The 21,831-nt window shown below is 40.3% G+C and overlaps 1 protein-coding gene across 3 annotated transcripts in view; it reads left to right on the top strand.

The window, feature by feature from the left end:
- The window catches only part of EPB41L4A (erythrocyte membrane protein band 4.1 like 4A), a 536,698-nt gene that overhangs the window by 277,667 nt on the left and 237,200 nt on the right, over positions 1-21,831 (top strand). For all 3 annotated transcript variants that reach the window (XM_033929128.1, XM_033929127.1, XM_033929129.1), the window contains one exon: positions 5,641-5,704. In XM_033929128.1, coding sequence (XP_033785019.1) covers positions 5,641-5,704 — 64 coding nt within the window. The remainder of the gene's footprint in view (positions 1-5,640; positions 5,705-21,831) is intronic.

Genomic DNA, 21,831 nt, shown 5'->3' with positions numbered 1-21,831 from the left:
TCTAAGTGAAGCATGTGAGCAATCGCTCATACATTTTACATGATCGTTACATGGTCACTTACAAAAATATTGACCCAATCTGACTTTCAAATAAAATTCAACTCATAAAAAATTAAACTAAACTAAATCAATTACCATATATGTGATGCTTTTTTGTGCTATATACAGAAATGCATTGCTTATACCGAGATAAAAAATTGTTGGTGTTTAGAACTTGTTGCTCTCATGAAAGAAAATTTGCACACACTTGGCTACACCTTAAAGGGAGCATTGCCCCCGAACCAATCTCTGAGCTTACCAAAGCTCCCTGGTGTCTAGTAGGATTGGAGCAATGGCCACCGAGATCTCTAGTGGGAATAATGTGGTGTTACCATTTGAAGTCAGGTTTCCATATAATAATAATAATAATTTTATTCTTATATACCTCCATATCAAAAAAGTTCTAGGCGGTTCACAACAAGGTGAGCTAATACATGGGATACAGATAAAATACAAATTAGAATAATGGACTTAAAAACAGATAAAGACGGAAAGCATTTACAATATAATGCAGAAAAATAACGGCATGGCAGGGAAAGAAGTAATACATAGAACAGATAAAATATATCAAGTTGAATATAAGGAACTTGATTGAAAAAATGATGCCCCAGGAAGCTTCTGGGGAAGGTTGACACAGGTTGAAGGCTGGAAAACACAGCGAGAGAAAACCCAGGAACAGAACATGTCGATCTACCATATAAGATACACTGGAAGAAATGGTCAAAATAAAAGTGATGTTTTAATCACAGTAGTAGGGACCCGAAACGGTTAATGTTTTGGCTACAAAAGAGCCTACCTCAGAGATCACACTTAACATCTAAAAAAAAAAATACAGATATATGAATAAAGTAAAAAAAATATTTATACAAAGAAATCCACACAATAGAAAAACTATTTAGATTCAAATATAGGACAAGTAACAATATAATGTGAAAATATAAATGATTTAAGTAATTGTAAGAACTATAAGACAATGCACAATGAAGGCTGTTGAAGGCTATCGGGAGTTGCATGATGTTGGGGGCTGGGAGGGAGGTTTGCCACTGCTGTTGGGGTTGGGTGATGGCAGAGAGATGGTTTTCAATACTCTGGGGCACAAGGTGGTAGGGGATGGATTGTCACTGCTGTTGGGGATCAAGTGATGGCAGGAGGGGTTGTAAATGCTGTTGAGGGTCGGGTGATGAGGGAATTGTTGACTGGTGTCGGGGAGGTGTGCGGATGCTAGGGTTGTAATGGGAAAGGGGTGGTCTGTTTTCGTGGGACCAGTGATGGTAGGATTTAGCACTGCTCCCACAGCAAGCACTTTGCTGTAGCTTAGAGCAGTGTTTCTCAACTCGGTCCTGGAGTACCCCCTTGCAAGTCAGGTTTTCAGGATATCCACAGTGAATATGCATGAAAGAAATTTGCATATAATGGAGGTAGTGTATGCAAATCAAATTTATGCATATTACATAGAAACATAGAATATGACGGCAGAAAAGGGCCATCGGCCCAACAAGTCTGCCCACTCTAAGATCCCTCCCCCCTAAGCATTCCTCGAAGTGAACCCACATGCTTATCCCATTTTTTTCTTAAAATCGAGCACGTTACTGGCCTCAGTTACCTGAAGTGGAAGATTATTCCAATGATCAACCACCCTTTCGGTGAAGAAATACTTCCTAGTGTCACCATGAAATCTCCCACCCTTGATTTTTAACGGATGCCCTCTTGTTGCCGTAGGTCCTGTAAGGAAAAAGATGTCTTCTTCCACCTCAATATGGCCAGTAACATATTTCAACATCTCTATCATGTCTCCCATCTCTCTGCATTCCTCGAGAGAGTATAGCTGCAATTTACCTAGATGTTCTTCATATGGGAGATCCTTGAGGCCTGAGACCATCCTAGTGGCCATTCGCTGAACCGACTCCATTCTCTGCACATCCTTTTGATAATGTGGCCTCCAAAACTGAACACAATATTCCAGATGAGGTCTCACCATGGACCTGTACAATGGCATTATAACTTCGGGCTTCCGGCTGATAAAACTTCTGCGGATGCAACCCAGCATTTGTCTAGCCTTGGATGATGCTTTCTCCACTTGATTGGCAGTCTTCTATCTTCACTGATGATTACTCCTAGGTCCTGTTCTGCAACAGTTCTTGCTAAGGTCTCACCATTCAGGGTGTAAGTTCTGCGTGGATTTCCACTACCAAGGTGCATAACCTTACACTTTTTGGCATTAAAACTCAGTTGCCATGTTGCAGACCATTGTTCTAGTAAGTGTAGGTCCTGCGTCATAGTGTCTGGCATGGTGCTTTTGCCCACTATGTTGCACAGTTTAGCGTCATCAGCAAATAATGCAATTTTACCTCAAAGTCCCTGAGGCAGGTCCCATACAAAGATGTTAAATAGGATTGGACCCAAGACTGAGCCCTGCGGCACTCCCCTGATCACTTCCGATGTTTCGTAGGGAGTACCATTGACCACCACTCTCTGGAGCCTGCCACTGAGCCAGTCTTTAACCCATGCAGTCAATGTTTCTCCTAGTCCCAATGAACTCATCTTGTTCAATAACCTGCGATGTGGGACACTATCAAAAGCCTTGCTGAAGTCCAAATACATGACATCCAGGGACTCTCCCATATCTAGCTTTTTTGTTACCCAGTCAAAGAAGCTGATTAGATTGGATTGGCAGGACCTTCCCTTTGTAAATCCTTGCTGGAGGGGATCCCTCAGCCTCTCGTCACTCAGGATCATATCTAATTTGTGATTAATCAACGTTTCCATAAGTTTACACACTATTGATGAGACTTACCAGTCTGTAATTTGCATTCTCCGTCTTGCATCCCTTTTTGTGGAGCGGAATGACATTAGCTGTTTTCCAGTCCAATGGGACTCTTCCCGTGCTTAGGGAAAGATTGAAGAGTGCAGCTAACGGCTCCGCCAGGATATCTCTCAATTCCCTAAGCACTCTGGGGTGCAGTTTATCCGGTCCCATGGCTTTATTCACTTTGAGCTTTGATAGTTCTTGGTAGACGCTGCCAGTGGTAAATTTAAAGTTTAGGAATAGGTCTTCTGAGCTCTCCCTTGTCTCAGCTTTGGACCGGATCCTAGCGCCTCACAGGTAAAGATTGAGCAAAAGTATTTATTGAGTAGTTCGGCTTTATCGGAGTCCGATTCTACATAGTTACCGTCAGGATTCCTTAGGCGCACTATCTCGTCTGTGTTCCTTTTTCTGTCACTAACTTACCTGAAAAAGGATTTATCCCCTTTTTTAATATTGTTAGCTAGATTTTCTTCCATCCAGAGTTTGGTATTTTTGACTGCTGTTTTAACATTTCTGGATTTCACCAGATAGGCTTCTTTAGCTTCCAGTTGTTATGATTGTTTCTAGGCTACAAATGCTCTCTTCTTCTGTTTTACGAGTTCCGAGATCTCTGCGGAGAACCATTGGGGTTTATTATTTCTACGTCGTTTGCTTAATGTCTTAATGTAGAGGTTGGTTGCTTCCTCTAGGGTAGATTTCAGAGCTGACCACAGTACCTCCACACTATCTGTTGTGTCCTGTTTTTGCAATGCCTCATAGACAAAATCTCCCATGCTCTTGAAGTTAGTGCCCTTAAAGTTAAGGACCTTTGTGGATGTGTTTAACTTATTGAAACCCTTCCTGAGGTGAAACCACACCATGTTATGGTCATTGGATGCCGCATCACCCACCGAAACCTCTGTGATGCTGTCTCCATTGGTGAGCACCAGGTCCAGTATTGCCTGATCCCTAGTAGGCTCCAATACCATCTGTTTGAGTCGTGCTCCCCTTATGGAGGTTAGTAGCCTTCTGCTGCCGCTGATCGTAGTGGAAAGTTTGTTCCAGTCTATATCAGGCATATTGAAGTCTCCCAACAGTACAGTGTCTCCATGCAGAGTGATGGTCTCAATGTCTTCGATCAATTTTTTGTCTATGTCATCCTGTTGTCTTGGAGGTCTGTATACCACACCAAGATACAGGCATTTGTCATTTCCCCTGGCCTGGTTCACCCAGAGGGATTCCCCGGTATATTTGATCTCAGTGAGTTTGGTAAATTTGATGTCCTCTTTGATGTATAGTGCTAGCCCTCCTCCAGTTTTGCCTTCTTTGTCTCGACAGAGCAAGTTATATCCTGGTATAGCCATATCTCACCCATGGGAATCTGTGAACCAGGTTTCAGATATTGCCACTATATCTAGGTCGGCATTCCTCATTTCCGTTTCTAATTCTAGGATTTTATTGCTAAACTGTGGGCATTGACATACATAGCCCTCCATACACTGAGTTTGCCCGGTCTCCATGGGGATTTTCCTATTTGAGTTAGTTTGCCCTTTGCAGTTTTGTCTGCAAAGTGAGTACTACTCACCCCACCAGAAAGGTTACTTACCACACCGTGATGAGATTGGATATTCTGACTGGCAAGAGGGTACTCTAGGACCAAGCTGAGAAACACTGCCTTAGAGCAAGTTTAAATCCCAATGTTCAGGTTTCCCACTGCAGACATGGACTATATTGTCATTCCATCCATACCACTCATCCCTCCATGCCATTTGGACATAGTGAGCTTCCACACATCTGAGTGAGCCATGTTTTGAAATGGCATTTAAACATTTGTACCTCTCCAGACATTTAAAGGCTGCCATATAGATGTGTTGATGCTTCTTAAACATGCTAAAGCAGGAGAAAACAAATCAAATAAGTATAAGACAGCAGATATTGATTTATTCTGCCAGGAATCATAATCATTTATATTTTGAGGTTGAAAGTTTTCTTTCCCTCACTTTTGTGCTTCAAAACCAACCTGTACGGGCTATGGTAGTGTGATTCTTTGCTTGTGATTATCTTTTTTTAAAAATCCCCTTCCAAATTATAGTCTAGCCATCATAGCAATTGTACTTTGCCAGGGGCCAAAGGCTGCAGTTCTTTATAGAGAATCGGTAATTTTGACCCTGAGTCTGGCCACTTGACGTTAATGTTGAGCCATTACTAGGACTCCCTCTTCCAAGTGGTTGTAAATGCTGCCTTCACAGCTTCCCTTGTACTGCCATACAACCACCATATTGGCCCTTTAAATGTTCTTAACACAAGTTTTAATTCTCCTTCATGTAATATAATATTGTACCCAGTAGGGTTAGGTGGCAGGGCATTCGTCCTCCTTATCATTTTTGTTCTTCACCAAAGGACCATCCTCATGCTGGCTTTTACAAAGCTGCGGTAGAGGTTTCTACCATGGACTGGCGAGGTAAATGCTTCAATTCTCATAAGAATTCTGTGAGCATCGGAGCATTTACCTTGCTCGCCCGCAGTAGACACCTCTATGGTGGCTTTGTAAAAGGAACTCTTAGTTTGTAACTGTGACCCAGCTCTTGGATCTTTACTAAGGTAAGTACAGTAGAAAACCATTTATTTTATATATCCTCCCTTGTAGTCTGGTTTGTCATTTTCATCTGTCATAGGATTATTTGCTCATTGTGGTGATTTCTCTTGGATCAACATAATTATTCAACAATAGTGTTACAAAAGCAGGCCTTACTTTCCCAATTTCATTTTTCTGTTTGATTTAATAAACAGGTTGTTTTGCCTTTTTCTCCCCCTAGGCCTAGGATTACAAAAGTGCACTTTAAGGAGACACAGTTTGAACTCCGAGTGTTGGGGAAAGACGTAAGTTTTGATTGTTTGCACCTTGAATGGGGAAAAAGATGAATGTGTTGGTTCCTACGTTAATGAATAGTGTGGCATAACTTCACTTTAATTCAAACTGAAGCACAGACATAAAACACAATTTCTGAGGTTCAGCTGAGCATTTTGACTGTTGAGTGCTTCAAAGTCCTGTTAAATGTGAAAGGAGAGGAGAATCTACTACCTAAAGGCACATTATGCATAACACGTCAAGATGGGAATTGAGATGTCCAGATTGGGATATGCACAGTTCCTCTGGTATTATACAAACTTCTGCACCAAATACAGAAACTTTTGTAAAATATACTTCAGTTCTGCACATCCTTATGATATTTGCCTACATGTCCAATGGGAACAGTAATTTGAAAACAGCTGCATGTAGGGATAAAGAATGCCCTAATCTCTTCCAAATATGCATAGGAACAGCTTTTTAAAATTGCTGCTCCCCAAATCCTTACATCTTCTTTACCCATCCTCGCCTGTACCAGGCACATCATCCCCCCTGGCAACAGCACATATTCCCCTGAAACCCCTGAACATCAAGAAGACCCTATGATAAGTCCCTCTCTGATCCTACCCTCTTATTTGTCAGCTTGACCCCTAGTGGTAGTAGCATCACTTTATCTGTGGAGGTAACGCCAACAACAGTCAATACTTAAGTTTGTCCACAGCTACATACTTGCAGAGCTAAAAAGGTAAAAAATAAAGAAACAATGCAAATGGAAAGTAACCAAGAGGGATGCCTCAGAAATAGAAGCATCAACTCCACATTCCACAATTCAGTCTTAGTAGTCCGTATTGCCATACTTTACTCCATCTCTCTCCTGATGACTGACTCCATTAATGGACTTTCTGAAGCAGCAATTTATAGAGAGCTAAGAGTTGTGAGCCTCTGATTCCCAGGAATTTCACTTATCAAAAGAAGGGGACCTGATCCTTAACCAAAAATGTGCTTGTGGTCCCAAAGCTCATAGGCAACATCCTACACCGTCTAGAGCCACTCTGATATCGATGGGAGAAGTGGCCATTTCAATTGCAGACAATTATACATCTTGCTGCAATAAAATGCAAGTTATCAATCTTATATGCTTATGTTTATTAAAATTTAATATTCCGCTTAAGCTAACAACAGATTCAAGTGAGTATAATCAATAATAACAAAAACTCAACCATACAAAATACAGCATTTAAAATCTATTGTGCTGTACTCCCAGGACAACCTCTATTACTTACCCTTACCTCGATAAAAAAAAATTAGGAAAAAAGAAGGTTTTTAAGAGATTCTTGAAAGTTCTGGAATTTTATTCTAAATGTATTTGGTTAGCAAATTGATTCCATAAAGTTGGAGCAAAGCAAGAAAAAAAAAAAAGGCTTTATACCTTGTAAATTCCCATCTAGCCCTTTTTACAGATGGTATAACTAATCTTTGATCTTGTAACGATCTTAGTGTCTTTGTTGGTGTCTTTGTGAACTTTACCATGTGGAATCTTCCCCAAGAAGCATTCCAAAGCAGAATTGAGGGGCATGACAATAATGTGAAAGAGTTTCTTGAACTCACATCTAGAAACTCTGGATATGAGGACAGGTCCACCACCTATGAAGAAGTGTGTCTACTTGGATACAATAGCACCAGCAAGAATCTGAGACCTCTGGATCCCACATTTGCAAGCTCCTATGGTACAGCATAGACCCTCATTAGAATTTGAATCTCTGAACTTAAAAGTTGATATGGATCTCCTAGACCAGTGGTTCTCACCCTTTCCTCGGGGACCTCCAGCCAGTTGGGTTATTTCTAATGAATATGCATGAGAGAGATTTGCATATAATGAAGGAGACAGGCATGCAAATATGTCTTATGCATATTCATTAGGGATATCTTGAAAGTCCAACTGGCTGCAGGTCCCCCAGGACAGGGTTGAGAACCACTGTCCTAGACTTTTGAACAAGCAAATATCAGCGTACAAAAAACAGCAAAGTGGAGTTGAACTGGCAAGTCTCAGGTTTATTAACAACACATAAAAGTTAAATACAATCAATATACACAATTGTGACTGGCACTAGTCCAATTAAGGTAACAAGTAGTCCCAGATACATGCCAGTATAACCAATGATAGCTGAAGATGACAACTCCCAAATGCAGCAAGTCCCCTGACAAATGGCATAGCAGTAGATTGGACTCTGGTAGTTGAATGTAAACAAAGGACCCCACATGGACCATGTTTCGGCATATATGGATGCCTTTATCAGGGGTCCTATAAAGATATATGGAATAAATACAAACAAAAATAAAAATGGTAAAAGTGAGTGTGTGAAAGAATATGCCTAGAGGAGAAGGACCATGTGGCGTCCTTCAAAACTGAAATACCAATCATTATTGACATGAGAATACCCAGTGAAGAAAAACTTGGTGGTGATAAAAAAAGAGAGAAAAATAAAACATGGACCATAGTGGTGCCCAGAATGAATCATGATATATTGGACCAAGAACTTCATCCCACTGCAAGAGATATGTATGCTTAGGTACCAGAGACACTGAGAATGCCCAATGCAGGTGGATCAGCACCCTTTTTTGTAAAGAGTATCTTCTTTTTGACAGGAGCTGTTCTCTTATAACCTCAGCCTGTCTCTTGGAGCTTGTGGCAAACTGTCTCATTTTAAAAAAACTCTCCATCTCAATTTCTCAGCTAGCTCCCTATGAATCAGGAAGACTTTATTAAAGAAAAATTGGAGCAAAAGTAAGGGAAGGAAGGCTCCAAAATTGTTTCCCCATCTCTCTGGAAAATTATAGGGCAGGTAATGGAACATAGAGTATACTTTTAGTAGTTACATACTTTTCTTTCAGATTTTCAGGACCCGCGGTATGAAATGTTTCGCTTAAGTTCTGTTCCCTTTAAGTTCTGAAAGTTCACCTTGCTTCTGTATAAAGGGTACAACAGAAGGAGGGATAGGGTACACCAACTGCTCTTCTAAGTCTATCTATTGTGTAGGAGAGCCAAGTCTACCTTTATAGTGAGAAAGCATGCAAGATAAATTGGAAAATTGGAAAGGCCTAGTCTACCATCCTTCTTAGAGGCAATGAGTGTCATATTAAAACTTAAGTTTGCTAGATTTCCTCTTTGAAAAAAGAGGACACCTGGCTCTTCCACCCCCAGTCCCGCCCCGTTCCACCTCCATCTCTGCCCTGTTCTTTCCCCACCCCTACCCCCACACAAACCTCCCCTAGCTCAAAGGCCACATTTTGAAGCCTTCATACATGTGCGGACATTGATGCAATGATGTCACATGCATATGCGTGTGCCCATGGCGTCATCACGGTGCCAGCTGTGCATACGCAGAGGCTTCTAGATGCGGCTTCTGAGCGCAGGACTTGCAAAACCCGGATAAACTGGAGGGTTTTGGAAATCCCTCCAGATGCCTGGACAGTCCTCTAAAAAGAGGACATGCCCGGGTTTTACCGGATGTCTGGTAACCCTATTAAAGCTGGCTCTCTTCATGTTCCAAGCAATTGCAATATTTGTTGCTCCAGCTTCTGAAAGACAGCAGGGAACATGGATAGGCAATGCATAAAATGGAAGAATGCTTGGGTAAGCAGCAACATTTTAATACTGCTTATTGTGCTTAATCAGGAGATCTTACCAACTCAGCACTGAAAAGCCTTCAATAAGGGAAAGGGAATGGAGACTTGTATATCGCCTTTTTGTGACTTTGACATTTCAAAGCTGACATTCAAAGCAGTGGGCACTGGAGGATTAAGTGACTTGCCCAGAGTTACGAGGAGGAGCAGCACCGGAATTTGATCTCACAACCTCTGGGTGCAGAGGAAGCACCTCAACCAGTGAGCCAAGCCCTTCCTTCATAATTCAGTTTATTTGCAGATTAGTAGAATTTCATACCCCCAGGTTTTTGAACTAAACATCCAATTTGAAACCTAACTCGCCTACCCCTCTCAATTACTGCCACTAGGAGTGCAGGGGATGAGCAGGGCCTTACTGAAATTAATTAGGGATCTTGGAATGTCTCTAAATTCTCTTAACAAATCTGTAAAGTAACACATAGTGACGAGATAGATTAAAGCAGTGGTCTCAAACTCAAACCCTTTGCAGGGCCACATTTTGGATATGTAGGTACTTGGAGGGCCTCAGAAAAAATAATTAATGTCTTATTAAAGAAATGACAATTTTACATGAGGTAAAACTCTTTATAGTTTATAAATCTTTCCTTTTGGCTGTCTTAATAATAATATTGTAATTTATAGCTAAAGAGACATATGATCAAGAAACTGTTTTATTTTACTTTTGTGATTATGATAAACATACCGAAGGCTTGAAAATAGTACCTGGTGGGCTGCATGTTCTCCCAGGCTGCAAATTTGAGACCACTGGCCATTGACTAATACTGTAGCAGATGGGCGTTTATAAAAGAGTTTAATCCATATAAGGAAATTATCATCTAGATCATAGGCCTTTTCCACATCTAAAGATAGGATAGCAGAATCAATTGGCTGGGAGGGTGTAGATGGGCTAGAGTAAGTCTTAACAGAGATTTCGGCAGTTGGAACCCAAGCACAGTACAGGGTAAAGCTTTGGATTCTTGCCCAGAAATAGCTAAGAAGAAAAAATTAAAAAATTTAAATTGAATCAGGTTGGGCAGACTGGATGGACCATTCGGGTCTTTATCTGCCGTCATCTACTATGTTACTATGTTATTATGTAATATTTGAGCTCTGGACATGTTAGAAGTCATCTAATATTATCTGAACCAAATCTGCCTTTTATAAGTCCCATTTGATTTGGGTGTATTATGGAAGGCATGTGCTGCCTATACCGGTTTGAAGCACATTTTTGCAAGTATCCTACAGTCAGCGTTAAGCAAGAAAATGAGATAATTGGCACAGAGCAATGAGTCCCTTACTTCCTTTCTAAGTATCATTATAAAGGTGTCATGGTGCGTCTTCACCTCAAGTATTGTGTTCCATTCCGGTCAGTGCATCTCAAAAAAAATTTAGCGGTATTAGAGAAGGTAAAAAGAAAAGCAACCAAAATGATTAAGGGAATGTAACTCCTCATATGAGGAAAGGCTGAAGAGGGTAGGGCTCTTCAGCTTGGAGAAGAGACTGCTAAAGGGAGGATATGATAGGTGTCTACAAAATCCTAAGTGGAGTGGAATGATAATTGTGAATTGATTACTCTTTCAAAAAGTATAATGACTAGAGGATACATTATGAAATTATGTAATACTGTACTTTTTTAAAACAAATAGGAGAAAATAGTTTTTCACTGAACATGCAGTTAAGCTCTTAAATTTATTTCCTGCGGATGTGATAAAAGTATTAATGTATCTGGATTTTAAAAAGTTTGGATAAGTTCCTGGAGGTAAAATCCATAAATGGTTACTTAGGTAAATATGGGGAAAATCCACTGCTTATTTCCAAGGATAAACAGCATGGAATCTTTTTGTTTATTGGGATTCTGCTAAGTACTTATGATCTGTATTGACCCCATTAGAAACAGGATGTTGGGCTTCATTGACCTTTGGTCTGTCTTGGTATGGCAATGCTTATGTACTTGTGTTCCTCTTTAACAGCTATCAGGGATTGCAATACTTCTTGTCCTTAGTACCTTTATGATTTTTTTTCCAGTTCCTTAAATCAGGCTGGGCTTTTAATGACAGACATAAGCTTCTTCTGAAAGCTACCAAAATAGAAGCAATTTGACCTCTCAAAACTGCCTTAGCTGTGTTTCATACAATAAAAGTATTAGACAACAAAATTCTGAGTTAAAACATATGCATTCCTGTTAGGCATCAGTAAGTTTATTAACAATTTGTGGGTCAATCAACAAATGATGATTCATAGCCTAGGTTTTTGGAGGCATCTGCTTCTTACAGCTGACACTTGTGTGTGCTTAAAGGCAGGTGTAATAGTTAATGTCCAAAATGTTTGAGGAATACTCACCTACATAGGATTACAGTCAAAGAGGTTTACATATATACAGGTACTTATTTTGTACCTAGGGCAATGGAGGTGTTATAGCTTCCCGGTGCACTCACAGACAGGCACACATGAAAGGTGCAACAAAACTCTTCATTAGTTCAGAAACCTGAACCCTGTTACCTCACAGGCTCAAACAGTCTCTGTGTAGGCAGACTACAGGCATGTATCGAACAGAACTTCAACACGCTTGAAACCCGCGCTTTTACCACATGTGCTCGCAATGCGCATTATACAGAATATAACACAGGAATGAGTTCTTCTGCATATGTAAAGTTATTTTATACTTTTATTGTTAATTTTAATGGTTGTTTTATGTGGGGTTGTAACCCCAATACTGATATTTCAGGGCAGATGAGTCAGCAAGGATAGTGAGCGACTGGTCAAGGTTCAAGGTTTATTAATATTTGATTTATCGCTGAATCTGTTTACAAAGCGATGTACTTAAGTAAAAGAACAAAATATAAAGATACAAATTAAAACTCAGTAACAACAGTTTTAAAAGAAGACAAACGAATTGGGAGGAAAAATGGGGGAAAGATTACATCTGTTATATATAGAAAAACAAATAAGGGAAAAAAACATAAGGGAACAGGGATAAGTAAAAGATTAAAAATTAAAAAATTTTAATAATGAGTATTAAAAACGTCTTTAAAAAGGTGAGTTTTCAAAATTTTTTTAAAAAGAATGAAGATCTCTTTCGTTTGTGATATGTTGTGGTAGAGAGTTCCACCATTGTGGACCCATAACAGAAAACATATCCGCTCTTCTTGTTCCTATTGTTTTAAGGGAAGGTATAACTAATAAGTTTTGAGAAGATGATCTAAGTGAGCGAATGGGATTATAAGGAATTAACATCCTTGATATAAACAGAGGCTCGTTATGAGCTAGAGTTTTAAAAATGAGCAGCATAACCTTGTATAAAATACGGTGGCTAATAGGAAGCCAATGAGCATCGATAAATAGAGGCGTAACGTGATCAAATTTCTTTGCATTATAAATCAATTTAATGGCAGTGTTTTGAATGATTTGAAGATGTCGCTTTTCTTCTTGTGAGATGTTAAGTAATAAGGAGTTACAATAATCTAATTTGGCTATGACTAGTGAATGAATCAGAATATTGCGTGATTTAGGCTCCAAAAATTTGGCGATTGATCTTATTAGCCGCAGTTTATAGAAACAAGATTTGTGAATCGATCGCTGCCTACTTTTGCATTAGCATGCTCGGATCGGAGATTGGGAGAGTGTTTGGAGAAGCACATCGGACAGCAGTTTTGTGAATTGGGTCGGGGGACAAGAACGATCGCAAAACTAGTCAAACTGTTTTTTCAACGATCGATACTGGATCGGTAAGTTTAGTGAATCTTGGCCTTAGTTCAAAAGCAAAAGTCTTGAAATGGTCTTGTGGCTTACAGAGCCCAAGATTCTGTTCATGTTCAGTGGCTGCCATGCCCCGAACACAGGTTGCAATAGTCTTTCTCTAGGCTGGCCCTGGTCAAATCCCCAAAGTCTACATATATTTAGCATAAGAAGTTGGCTTACCTCAGCAAAGCAGAGAGCAAATGTCTCACCTTTACATTTTTTCTCATAGCTCTTCTACTTTCATGATACTGTCCTCAGCCCACAGCTAGGGAAGATCTTTCCTTCTGGAGACCTCTTGTCTCAGAGCCTCCCTGAATGACTTCTCTCTAGACCATATAAACTCCTCGCTGCTTGAGTTCCACCCGCATGACTCAGCAGGATTGTCTCACTTACGTGACTTTACTTTGTGAGCTAGCTGTACAGTGGTATAATTGCAGTATCAGTGAGCTAGCACCCCTTGCTGTATAGTGGTAGAATTACAGTATCAGTGAGAGTATCCCTCATTCCCTCACAGGAGGGTTAAGTGACTTGCTCAGAGTTACAAAGAGCTGTAGTGGGAATCAAACTCAGGCTACTTCTCAACTCTGTAGCCACCGATACCACGCCCTATACATTCCACCACCATGCTGCCTTGAAATCTCTGCATCCTGGGGTTCTTCATGAGCAAATTGTGGCTTTCCAAAATCACCCTTAGTTTTGTTGTTCTTTTTTTTGGGGGGTGATACTGTCCTGGGCCATTTGGGTGCTGAAAAAAATAAGTGCTGAGCTCTATTCCGTAAAAAAAAAAAAAAAAATGCTCCAAATTGGACGCCATTTATAGAATAGCACATAGCACTGGGATCCACTTTGAATGCAAAGATTTACACCACCAATGCCAGTGTAAATTCTCTTGCCTAAATAAGAGATGGATTCCCCAAATTCTGTAATACTGTGCGCATCTTTAGTAAACGCCTCTGAGCTGCCTATCTTTCTTCCATGGCCATACCCCCTTTTCAGTTGCGCAGTAATTGGTAAATTCTATATATGTCACTTTAAAAAAAATGGTGCCAGAAAGGTCGGCACTTAGCGTAATTCTATAAACCACCTCTGGAGTCAGGCAAGGTTTATAGAATCACATATAGCACCTGTTCATGGGATTAACGTTGAGTTGCAATCATTTATGCAATGTGCACTTTGAGTTATGCCCATGCTCCTCCCCTGACCACACCTCCTTTTGATAGCCACACACTAGAATTTACATACACCACATTACAGAATACTCTTAGAAAATTGTGTGCATAAATTCTAATGAGTGTCTATAATTTCCTGTTAATTGGCAATTAGCACTGATTGTCTTGTTAAACAATTAAGTTGTGCATGCAAATGAGCAATGCGCACTGATTTGCATGTGAATCTTTGGCCACAGTATATAGAATCCAGGGGTAAGAAATTTTCATGTGCTTCTTTATAGAATAGCGCCTACAAAGATGCATGCTTAAATCTAAATGGTTGATAATGCCAATTGATAGTGCTTAATTATTGGCACTAATTGGCTCGTTGCACAATAAAATCACACATGTAAATTTAGTGTGTGTCCAAATTTGCGAACACACAATTTTGAACACAGTAGTTCTGCGCCAAAGGCGCTTCCTTATTCAGGGTGCTGATGGGCCAGGGATGGTGGCAGATGTCAGAGACTACAATGTGCTGGAAGGATACCTCACCCAGAACTCTTCACCTTACAGGGGGATCCTACTCTTTCTTTTCAGTGGTAGATTGGGTTGATTCCAAAATGCTCACATGTACCCTGAATCCTGAGGTTTTGCTGTTAAGCATTACTGATTTCCTTACATGAAAGACTGAGCATTGCTTCCAAAGCAGCTCAGCCCTGCCCTTGCCAGAGCAATAAACTGAAGTCCAGCTCAAGAAGCAAACCAGGACTTTTCAATGACAGTGTGTGGTGTCTAAAATTACAAGAACAGACTGTCTGAAAGGCAATATTTTGTAGCTATAGTTATTGCTCAAGCCATGTGTGTCTTTTTTTTGTTTCAAAGACAGCATTATATGGAATCATCAGTGACTTTAAGTGCATTGGGTTTTTTGTATTGTGAATTTTTTTTTAACCAGCTTCTACATTTACCAAGTGGGATTAGGTCGGTTATGGTACTGAGCAAATGACTGTTTCATTTGTGAACCTGCTCCAATAAATCACTCTAATCAAATATAACCCTAATTCTACAAAACGTGCTGAAAATGACATGCACAAATTTGAACGTGTACCTGATTTACATTCACAATTTAATTGAAAAACAACTGATTAGACAAGCAGTAATTGGCACTGATTAGTCAATTACAAGTTATGTGCATTTTCCTTGTCTGAATTTTTTGTGTATGTTCAAAAAAGGTGCGCAGAAACGGGCAGGTCATGGGCTGATCAGGGGCATTCCTTTATGTTGCATGCATAATTATAGAATAAACCTCTGAGAAAATGGCTATCTTCTTATATTAGTTTACCGGGATCAAATCTCTAAATGTACTATAATCATATAAAGAAACCGGTATGGAGTATTTTCAAATCGTTTCAATGAATTATGAGTATGCCTCAGCCCCACCACTCCACCGCTGTGCTAGCTCTTAACTGCGGCGAGATTTATGTGGCACTTCATCATTGGCCGCTCATATTCATTTTAAATCTGCTAGTCTTGTTTTTTAATTCTTTTTTTGTATCTTTTTTATGTGTACCTATAAAACTATCTTAGCTGTAAGAATCAAATGTACTTAATTGTACTTAGCTTTAAGTAGCATAGCTAAATCCAGCCAACGCCGGGGAGTTTAACCCAACATGTTTCGCACCATACAGGCGCTGTGTCAAGGGTCTCCCGAGGTGCAGCGTGTCATCCGACTCATTCAGTGTCTAGAGTAGAATGGTTTTATAGGTACACATAAAAAAGATACAAAAAAAGAATTAAAAAACAAGACTAGCAGATTTAAAACGACTATGAGCGGCCAATGATGAAGTGCCACATAAATCTCGCCGCAGTTAAGAGCTAGCACAGCGGTGGAGTGGTGGGGCTGAGGCATACTCATAATTCATTGAAACGATTTGAAAATACTCCATACCGGTTTCTTTATATGATTATAGTAATTATAGAATAAAGGCATTTGCACCTATGTTTAGGCATCGGCATTTACACCACATTTTCATTGGTACAAATGACCATGCCTAAAGCACAGTTCCCTGGTATAAATGCTATTCTATAAACTGCACGTAACTTAAAGTGTCATTTATAGAATAGCGCTTTTTTGGCGTCACTTTTTTTTGGCACCATATATAAAATTTACTCCTTAGTGGCTGGTTTGATACCGAAGTCTTCCCATTTACACTAGTATTATTATTGGCATGTTTTAACACACATATAAAAACAGGTTTTCTGATATCTCTTCTTGAAAATGTTTCATTGCAAAGGGATTTGTGTGTGTGTATGTGTGTGTGTATAGACAACTTATCTGGGTGATGAGGGTCATCCTTACATCCTCATTTTTAATGTAAAGAATAATTATCAGAAAACCAGTTGCTTATAGCATTTTAATGTTGAAAACTTCCATTTTGAGGTTAACCAGAAGCTTATGTTGTATGCCTGATCTAGATAATTAGAAAGCTTTAAAGAAGAAAATAGTTTTCAGTGTTAAAAAATTATAAATTGAAAGGGGTGAGGGGTGGGTAGGATGAGTCTTATTCTTCCTTTGGAAGTTTTTCTTATATTGAATAATGATCTTTCACTGGATTATCCTGGGCTTTGATCCACAATGTTAATCCTGTGCTAGATTTAGAGTGATCTCCCCCACTCTTCCACTTTGAATTTATAAGCCTGCTACGAGTCCCTGGATGTTGCATATGAGTCATAGATAAGAGATGTGATGGTACCATCTGAGCTTCAAGCCCCAGCAAGCATTTAAAATGATTCGGTATATCTTTTAAGTCTACAAGAGAGGTTAAATCCTATTTGATGTACTTTCACAAAACATACACAGACTTAATCGATATCCAACTGGAAACATGTTGCAAACACACACCATGTCATTTATTTATCAATGATCATTTGCAGGATAATTTTCCTTTGCATTTTTTTGGCCCCTTTTCTAAAGGGAAAATAGCTTATGAGACTATCATAGGAGTTCCCCCTCCCCCACAACTTTTCTGTTTAGTGTCATATTCACACCAAATTTTATGTAAATGTCAGAAGTTTATAAAAGACAGTTAGTGAGGATGTTACCTTTTGTTGAATCCCAGAACATATGAATATACTCCATATAGCAGACTTAGTTTTCTTTCCAGTTCATACAAACTGAGCCTTTCACAAATGAAATGAACATAAGACCATAAGAACAGCCTTACTGCAAATTTAATTACCTCACTCGTTCCAATTTCCAGATCATTTATAAATAAGTTAAATAGCACCAGTCCCAGTACAGATCCCTGTGGCACTCCACTGTTTACTCTCCTCCATAGAAAGAATGAGAGGGCACTCTCTAAAGTTAAAAAGGGATAGATTCCGTACAAACGTAAGGAAGTTCTTCTTCACCCAGAGAGTGGTAGAAATCTAGAACGCTCTTCTGGAGGCTGTTATAGGGGAAAACACCCTCCAGGGATTCAAGACAAAGTTAGATAAGTTCCTGCTGAACCAGAACATACGCAGGTAAGTCTAGACTCAATTAGGGCACTGGTCTTTGACCTAAGGGCCACCACGGGAGCGGAATGCTGGGCACAATGGACCACTGGTCTGACCCAGCAGCAGCAGTTCTTATGTTCTTGTGACCATTTAAGCTTTCCTCTGATCCACAAAAGAACTTTGCCACCTATCCCATGACTCTTTAATTTTCTCAGGAGCCTCTCACGAGGAACTTTGTCAAAAGCTTTCTGAAAATCAAGATACACTACATCAACTGGCTCACCTTTATCCTCATGCTTATTCACACCTTCAAAGAAGTCAAGCAAATTGGTGAGGCAAGATCTCCCTCAACTGAATCCATGCTGACTCTGTCTCATTAAATCATGTTTGTCTATGTGTTTCACAATTTTATTTTTTATAATTGTTTCTACCATTTTGCCCAACACTGAAGTGATGCTTACCGGTCTGTAATTTCCTGGATCTCCCCTCCTCTTTTTAAAAATCGGTGTAACATTGGCCATTCTCCAATCTTCAGGTACTACAGATGATTGTAGTGACAGGTTATAGATCACTAACAACAGATCAGCAATTTCATGTTTGAGCTCTTTGAGTACCCTGGGATATATACTATTTGGTCTAGTTGATTTATCACTTTTTAACTTGTTGATATGGCTTAGTACATCTTCCAGATTCACCGAGATTTCTTTCAGTTTCTCTGCATCATCACCCTTGAAAACCATTTCCGGTTCAGGTAGATATCTTACATCGTCTTCCGTAAATGAATCAAAGGGCCTAACAATCTATACTATAGGATCTAACTATACATATTGGGAGCAATTCTATAAGTAGGTGTCTCCATTTAAGCACCCCTTAATTTTGTGTGCTGAGTCTATTTCTGTAATAGTTTCTGGGCATCCAAATATCATTATACCCGGTATTAGCACATCTTGTTATTATGTGCTCATAGTTCCACCTGTTGTAAATCTGGTGTAACTTTGTTCATGTAATTGCAGCAGGGACATGTGCAATTTAGAATATTCTGTAATATATGCATGTTTGCCTGTGTGTATACCTAACTTGATGTTCATGCTATGCCAGTTGGGTGTGATATCATAGAATATGTGCCCTATTGGCATTTACATGAGTATGTGTGCACTTGTACACATGTAACCCTGGTCTCACTCACCACAAGTCCTGGGCACCAGCTAAGTTATTTGGAATGGATACCTAGAACCAGATGATTACAAAGCAAGAGTTCTGGTTGTTAAACTGAGTGCAGGCTGGGACTGGGCTAATTCCTGGTAGGCCGTGAGATTTTAAGATACCCTCCTTTGTCCATCTCTATAAACAGTCATATGTAGTAAGCACTCCAAGAATGTTTTAAACTTGAACTTTTACTGTTAACTTTTGCAAGAGAAAAAAAATGCTAATGTCTTTTTTTCAAAAAAATGTTTATTGTTGAGATTGGTTTACAGCAACTGACTAAATGTGGACTGGGCTTAAAATGTTTCTATAACTATTTACAGCAGTTCCATCAGTTATTTTGCCCTCTAACCCAGTGTTCTTCAAACACCAGTCCATGGACCAGTGCCGGTACACAGAAATTTTCTGCCGGTCCACAGGGCCAGCACGTGCATCAGGCCCAAAACAGTGTTCTTCAACCGCCGGTCCACGGTGCGATCGATGCGACGTTATCTTCGAGCCAGCTCCCTCTTTCTAACTGATTCAGTGCACAAAGCCACGAGCAGTGGCTCCTACGGGTATCCTGCGCCTGAACCAGAAGCCTTCTCTCTGATGTTGCAACGTCAGAGGGAAGGCTTCCAGATGAGGCAAGGGACGAGCAAGGTGCAATTAGTACTATTATGGGGGCGGGGTCTGGGGTGGAGATTGGGTAGAGATGGATGTGGTCTGGCCCATGACTTAGCCCCTTGTTCCTCAACCGCTGGTCCACGGACCGATGCCGGTCCACAGAATAATTCTTTTATTTCTGCCAGTCCATAGGTGTAAAAAGGTTGAAAAACACTGATCTAACCCATCCCATCTGTCAACTCAACTGAAGGCTGTACACTTCCTGGACTCTCTCCAAGCAGATCAAAATTAGGATCTGCTGGGCTCTCTCCCAGCTGCTGGACTTGCACTGAGACCCGGATCTTCCTATCTGTCCTTACTCCCAGAAGGTGTGATTTTCCTTAACTTCCTCCTGAACAATGTACACACAATTTTTCCCTGCTCTGCTCACAGGGTCTTTACTTGCTCACTCCCAAGCTCATTTCTTCTCTTGCCTCTGTTGCTTTCTTCTTTTCTCCAACATCCTTCTTTGGGGATGCCTCGCAGGATAATTCCATCTGTCCAAAGGTTAGTGGCAGGGAGTATGGGTGATCAAAGATCAGAAATGCACACCATGTAGTCTAGTCTAGAGGATGTCGCAGCCAGCATCCCCCAGAACCTAACAATCCAGACATCCCACATGAGTCATATGTGTATTGTTAGGTTCTGGGGGATTCTGGCTGAGACATCCAGTCTAGACTACATAATGTGCATTTCTGATCTGTCATGCAACATATACCTTGCCCATTCAATACCCTTCCCCCCCCCCTAATCTCCCCTTTATTCTTATATCTCCGAATGTATGTGCAACTTCCTAGGAGCCACAGAAACCCCAAAGTAAATAAAAGTCAACTAAGAAGCTGTTAGGATAACCCACAATATCTGAAACCTTGTGCCAGCTTTATCCTGCTGTGCTCATTAAAGTCTTGTTGGTTCCATCAGTAGCAAATCCTATTATAATGCATAGGAATGAGAATGTAATACCAACTATCAAGTCCGGAAATCCACAAGTCTATAATTATTGCAGAGTCCCAATTTTCTTCCACTCTACTATTCCAGGAGAATGACTATCACAATTGGCATTCAGAATGATGATCCATTGGATGATATCAAACGGTCTACAAATTTTGTTGCATATTCATTCTCTTCAAAGTCATGCACTGTTCCTTCATGGATAATTTTTAACTTAGCTGGATACAGCAAAGAAAACCTAATTTGTTTCTGTACATGAGCAGAGTGAGGAAAATGCCTGACAGGGTTGAATAGTTCAAGTTGAGTAATCGTGGAAACATAAAATAGTTGCATTCTCATATTGAAGTGAGTTTTCTTGCCACGGGGCTTGGAAAATTTTAACCTTGTGATAATAATTCAAAACACGAAAGATTACCACTCTTTGTTTTTGAGAAGGTTTGTGTTTCTGCCCCATATGGGCTCTCTCGATCCTCAGAGGCCCCACTGCAGAAGTACCTCATGAGCGGCTACTTAGAAAATTGTGGAACCACGGGGTGGAAGGGATGTATACAGATGGATTAAACACTGGTTGGCAGGCAGGAAGCAAAGGGTTGGAGTGAAGGGCCACTACTCAGACTGGAGAAGGGTCACGAGCGGTGTTCCTCAGGGATCGGTGCTCGGACCGCAACTGTTCAATGTATTCATAAATGACCTGGAAAAGGGGACGAAGTGTGAAGTTATAAAGTTTGCCAATGACACCAAACTCTGTAGCAGGGTTAGAACGGCGGAAGAATGTGAAGACCTACAAAGGGACCTAAACAAACTGGAAGAGTGGGCAAATAAATGGCAAATGAACTTCAATATAGAGAAATGCAAAGTCAGGCATATAGGGAAGAAGAATCCGATGTTCAGTTACAAAATGGGGGATCAGTGCTAGGGGAAAGTAACCTTGAAAAAGACTTGGGTGTGCTAGTGGATGCAATAATGAAATCAACTGCACAATGTGCAGCAGCCTCAAAGAAAGCGAACAGAATGTTGGGTATTATTAAAAGGGGAATTACGATTAGGACGAAGAAAGTCATCATGCCGCTGTATCGCGCGATGGTGCGCCCGCATCGAGTACTGTGTCCAATTTTGGTCACCATACCTCAAGAAATTCTTGGCAATGCTTGAGAGGGTTCAGAGGAGAGCGACGAAAATGGTAAAAGGGATGGAGAACCTTTCTTACGCAGACAGGTTGGAAAGGCTGGGGCTCTTCTCCCTGGAAAAGCGGAGACTCAGAGGAGACATGATAGACTTTCAAGATCATGAAAGGTATAGAGAAGGTGGAA

Source organism: Geotrypetes seraphini, chromosome 1, assembly GCF_902459505.1.
Source record: "Geotrypetes seraphini chromosome 1, aGeoSer1.1, whole genome shotgun sequence".
NCBI lineage: Eukaryota > Metazoa > Chordata > Amphibia > Gymnophiona > Dermophiidae > Geotrypetes > Geotrypetes seraphini.
The sequence above is the reverse complement of the archived record's forward strand: the minus strand, read 5'-3'. Positions and strand labels throughout refer to the sequence as shown.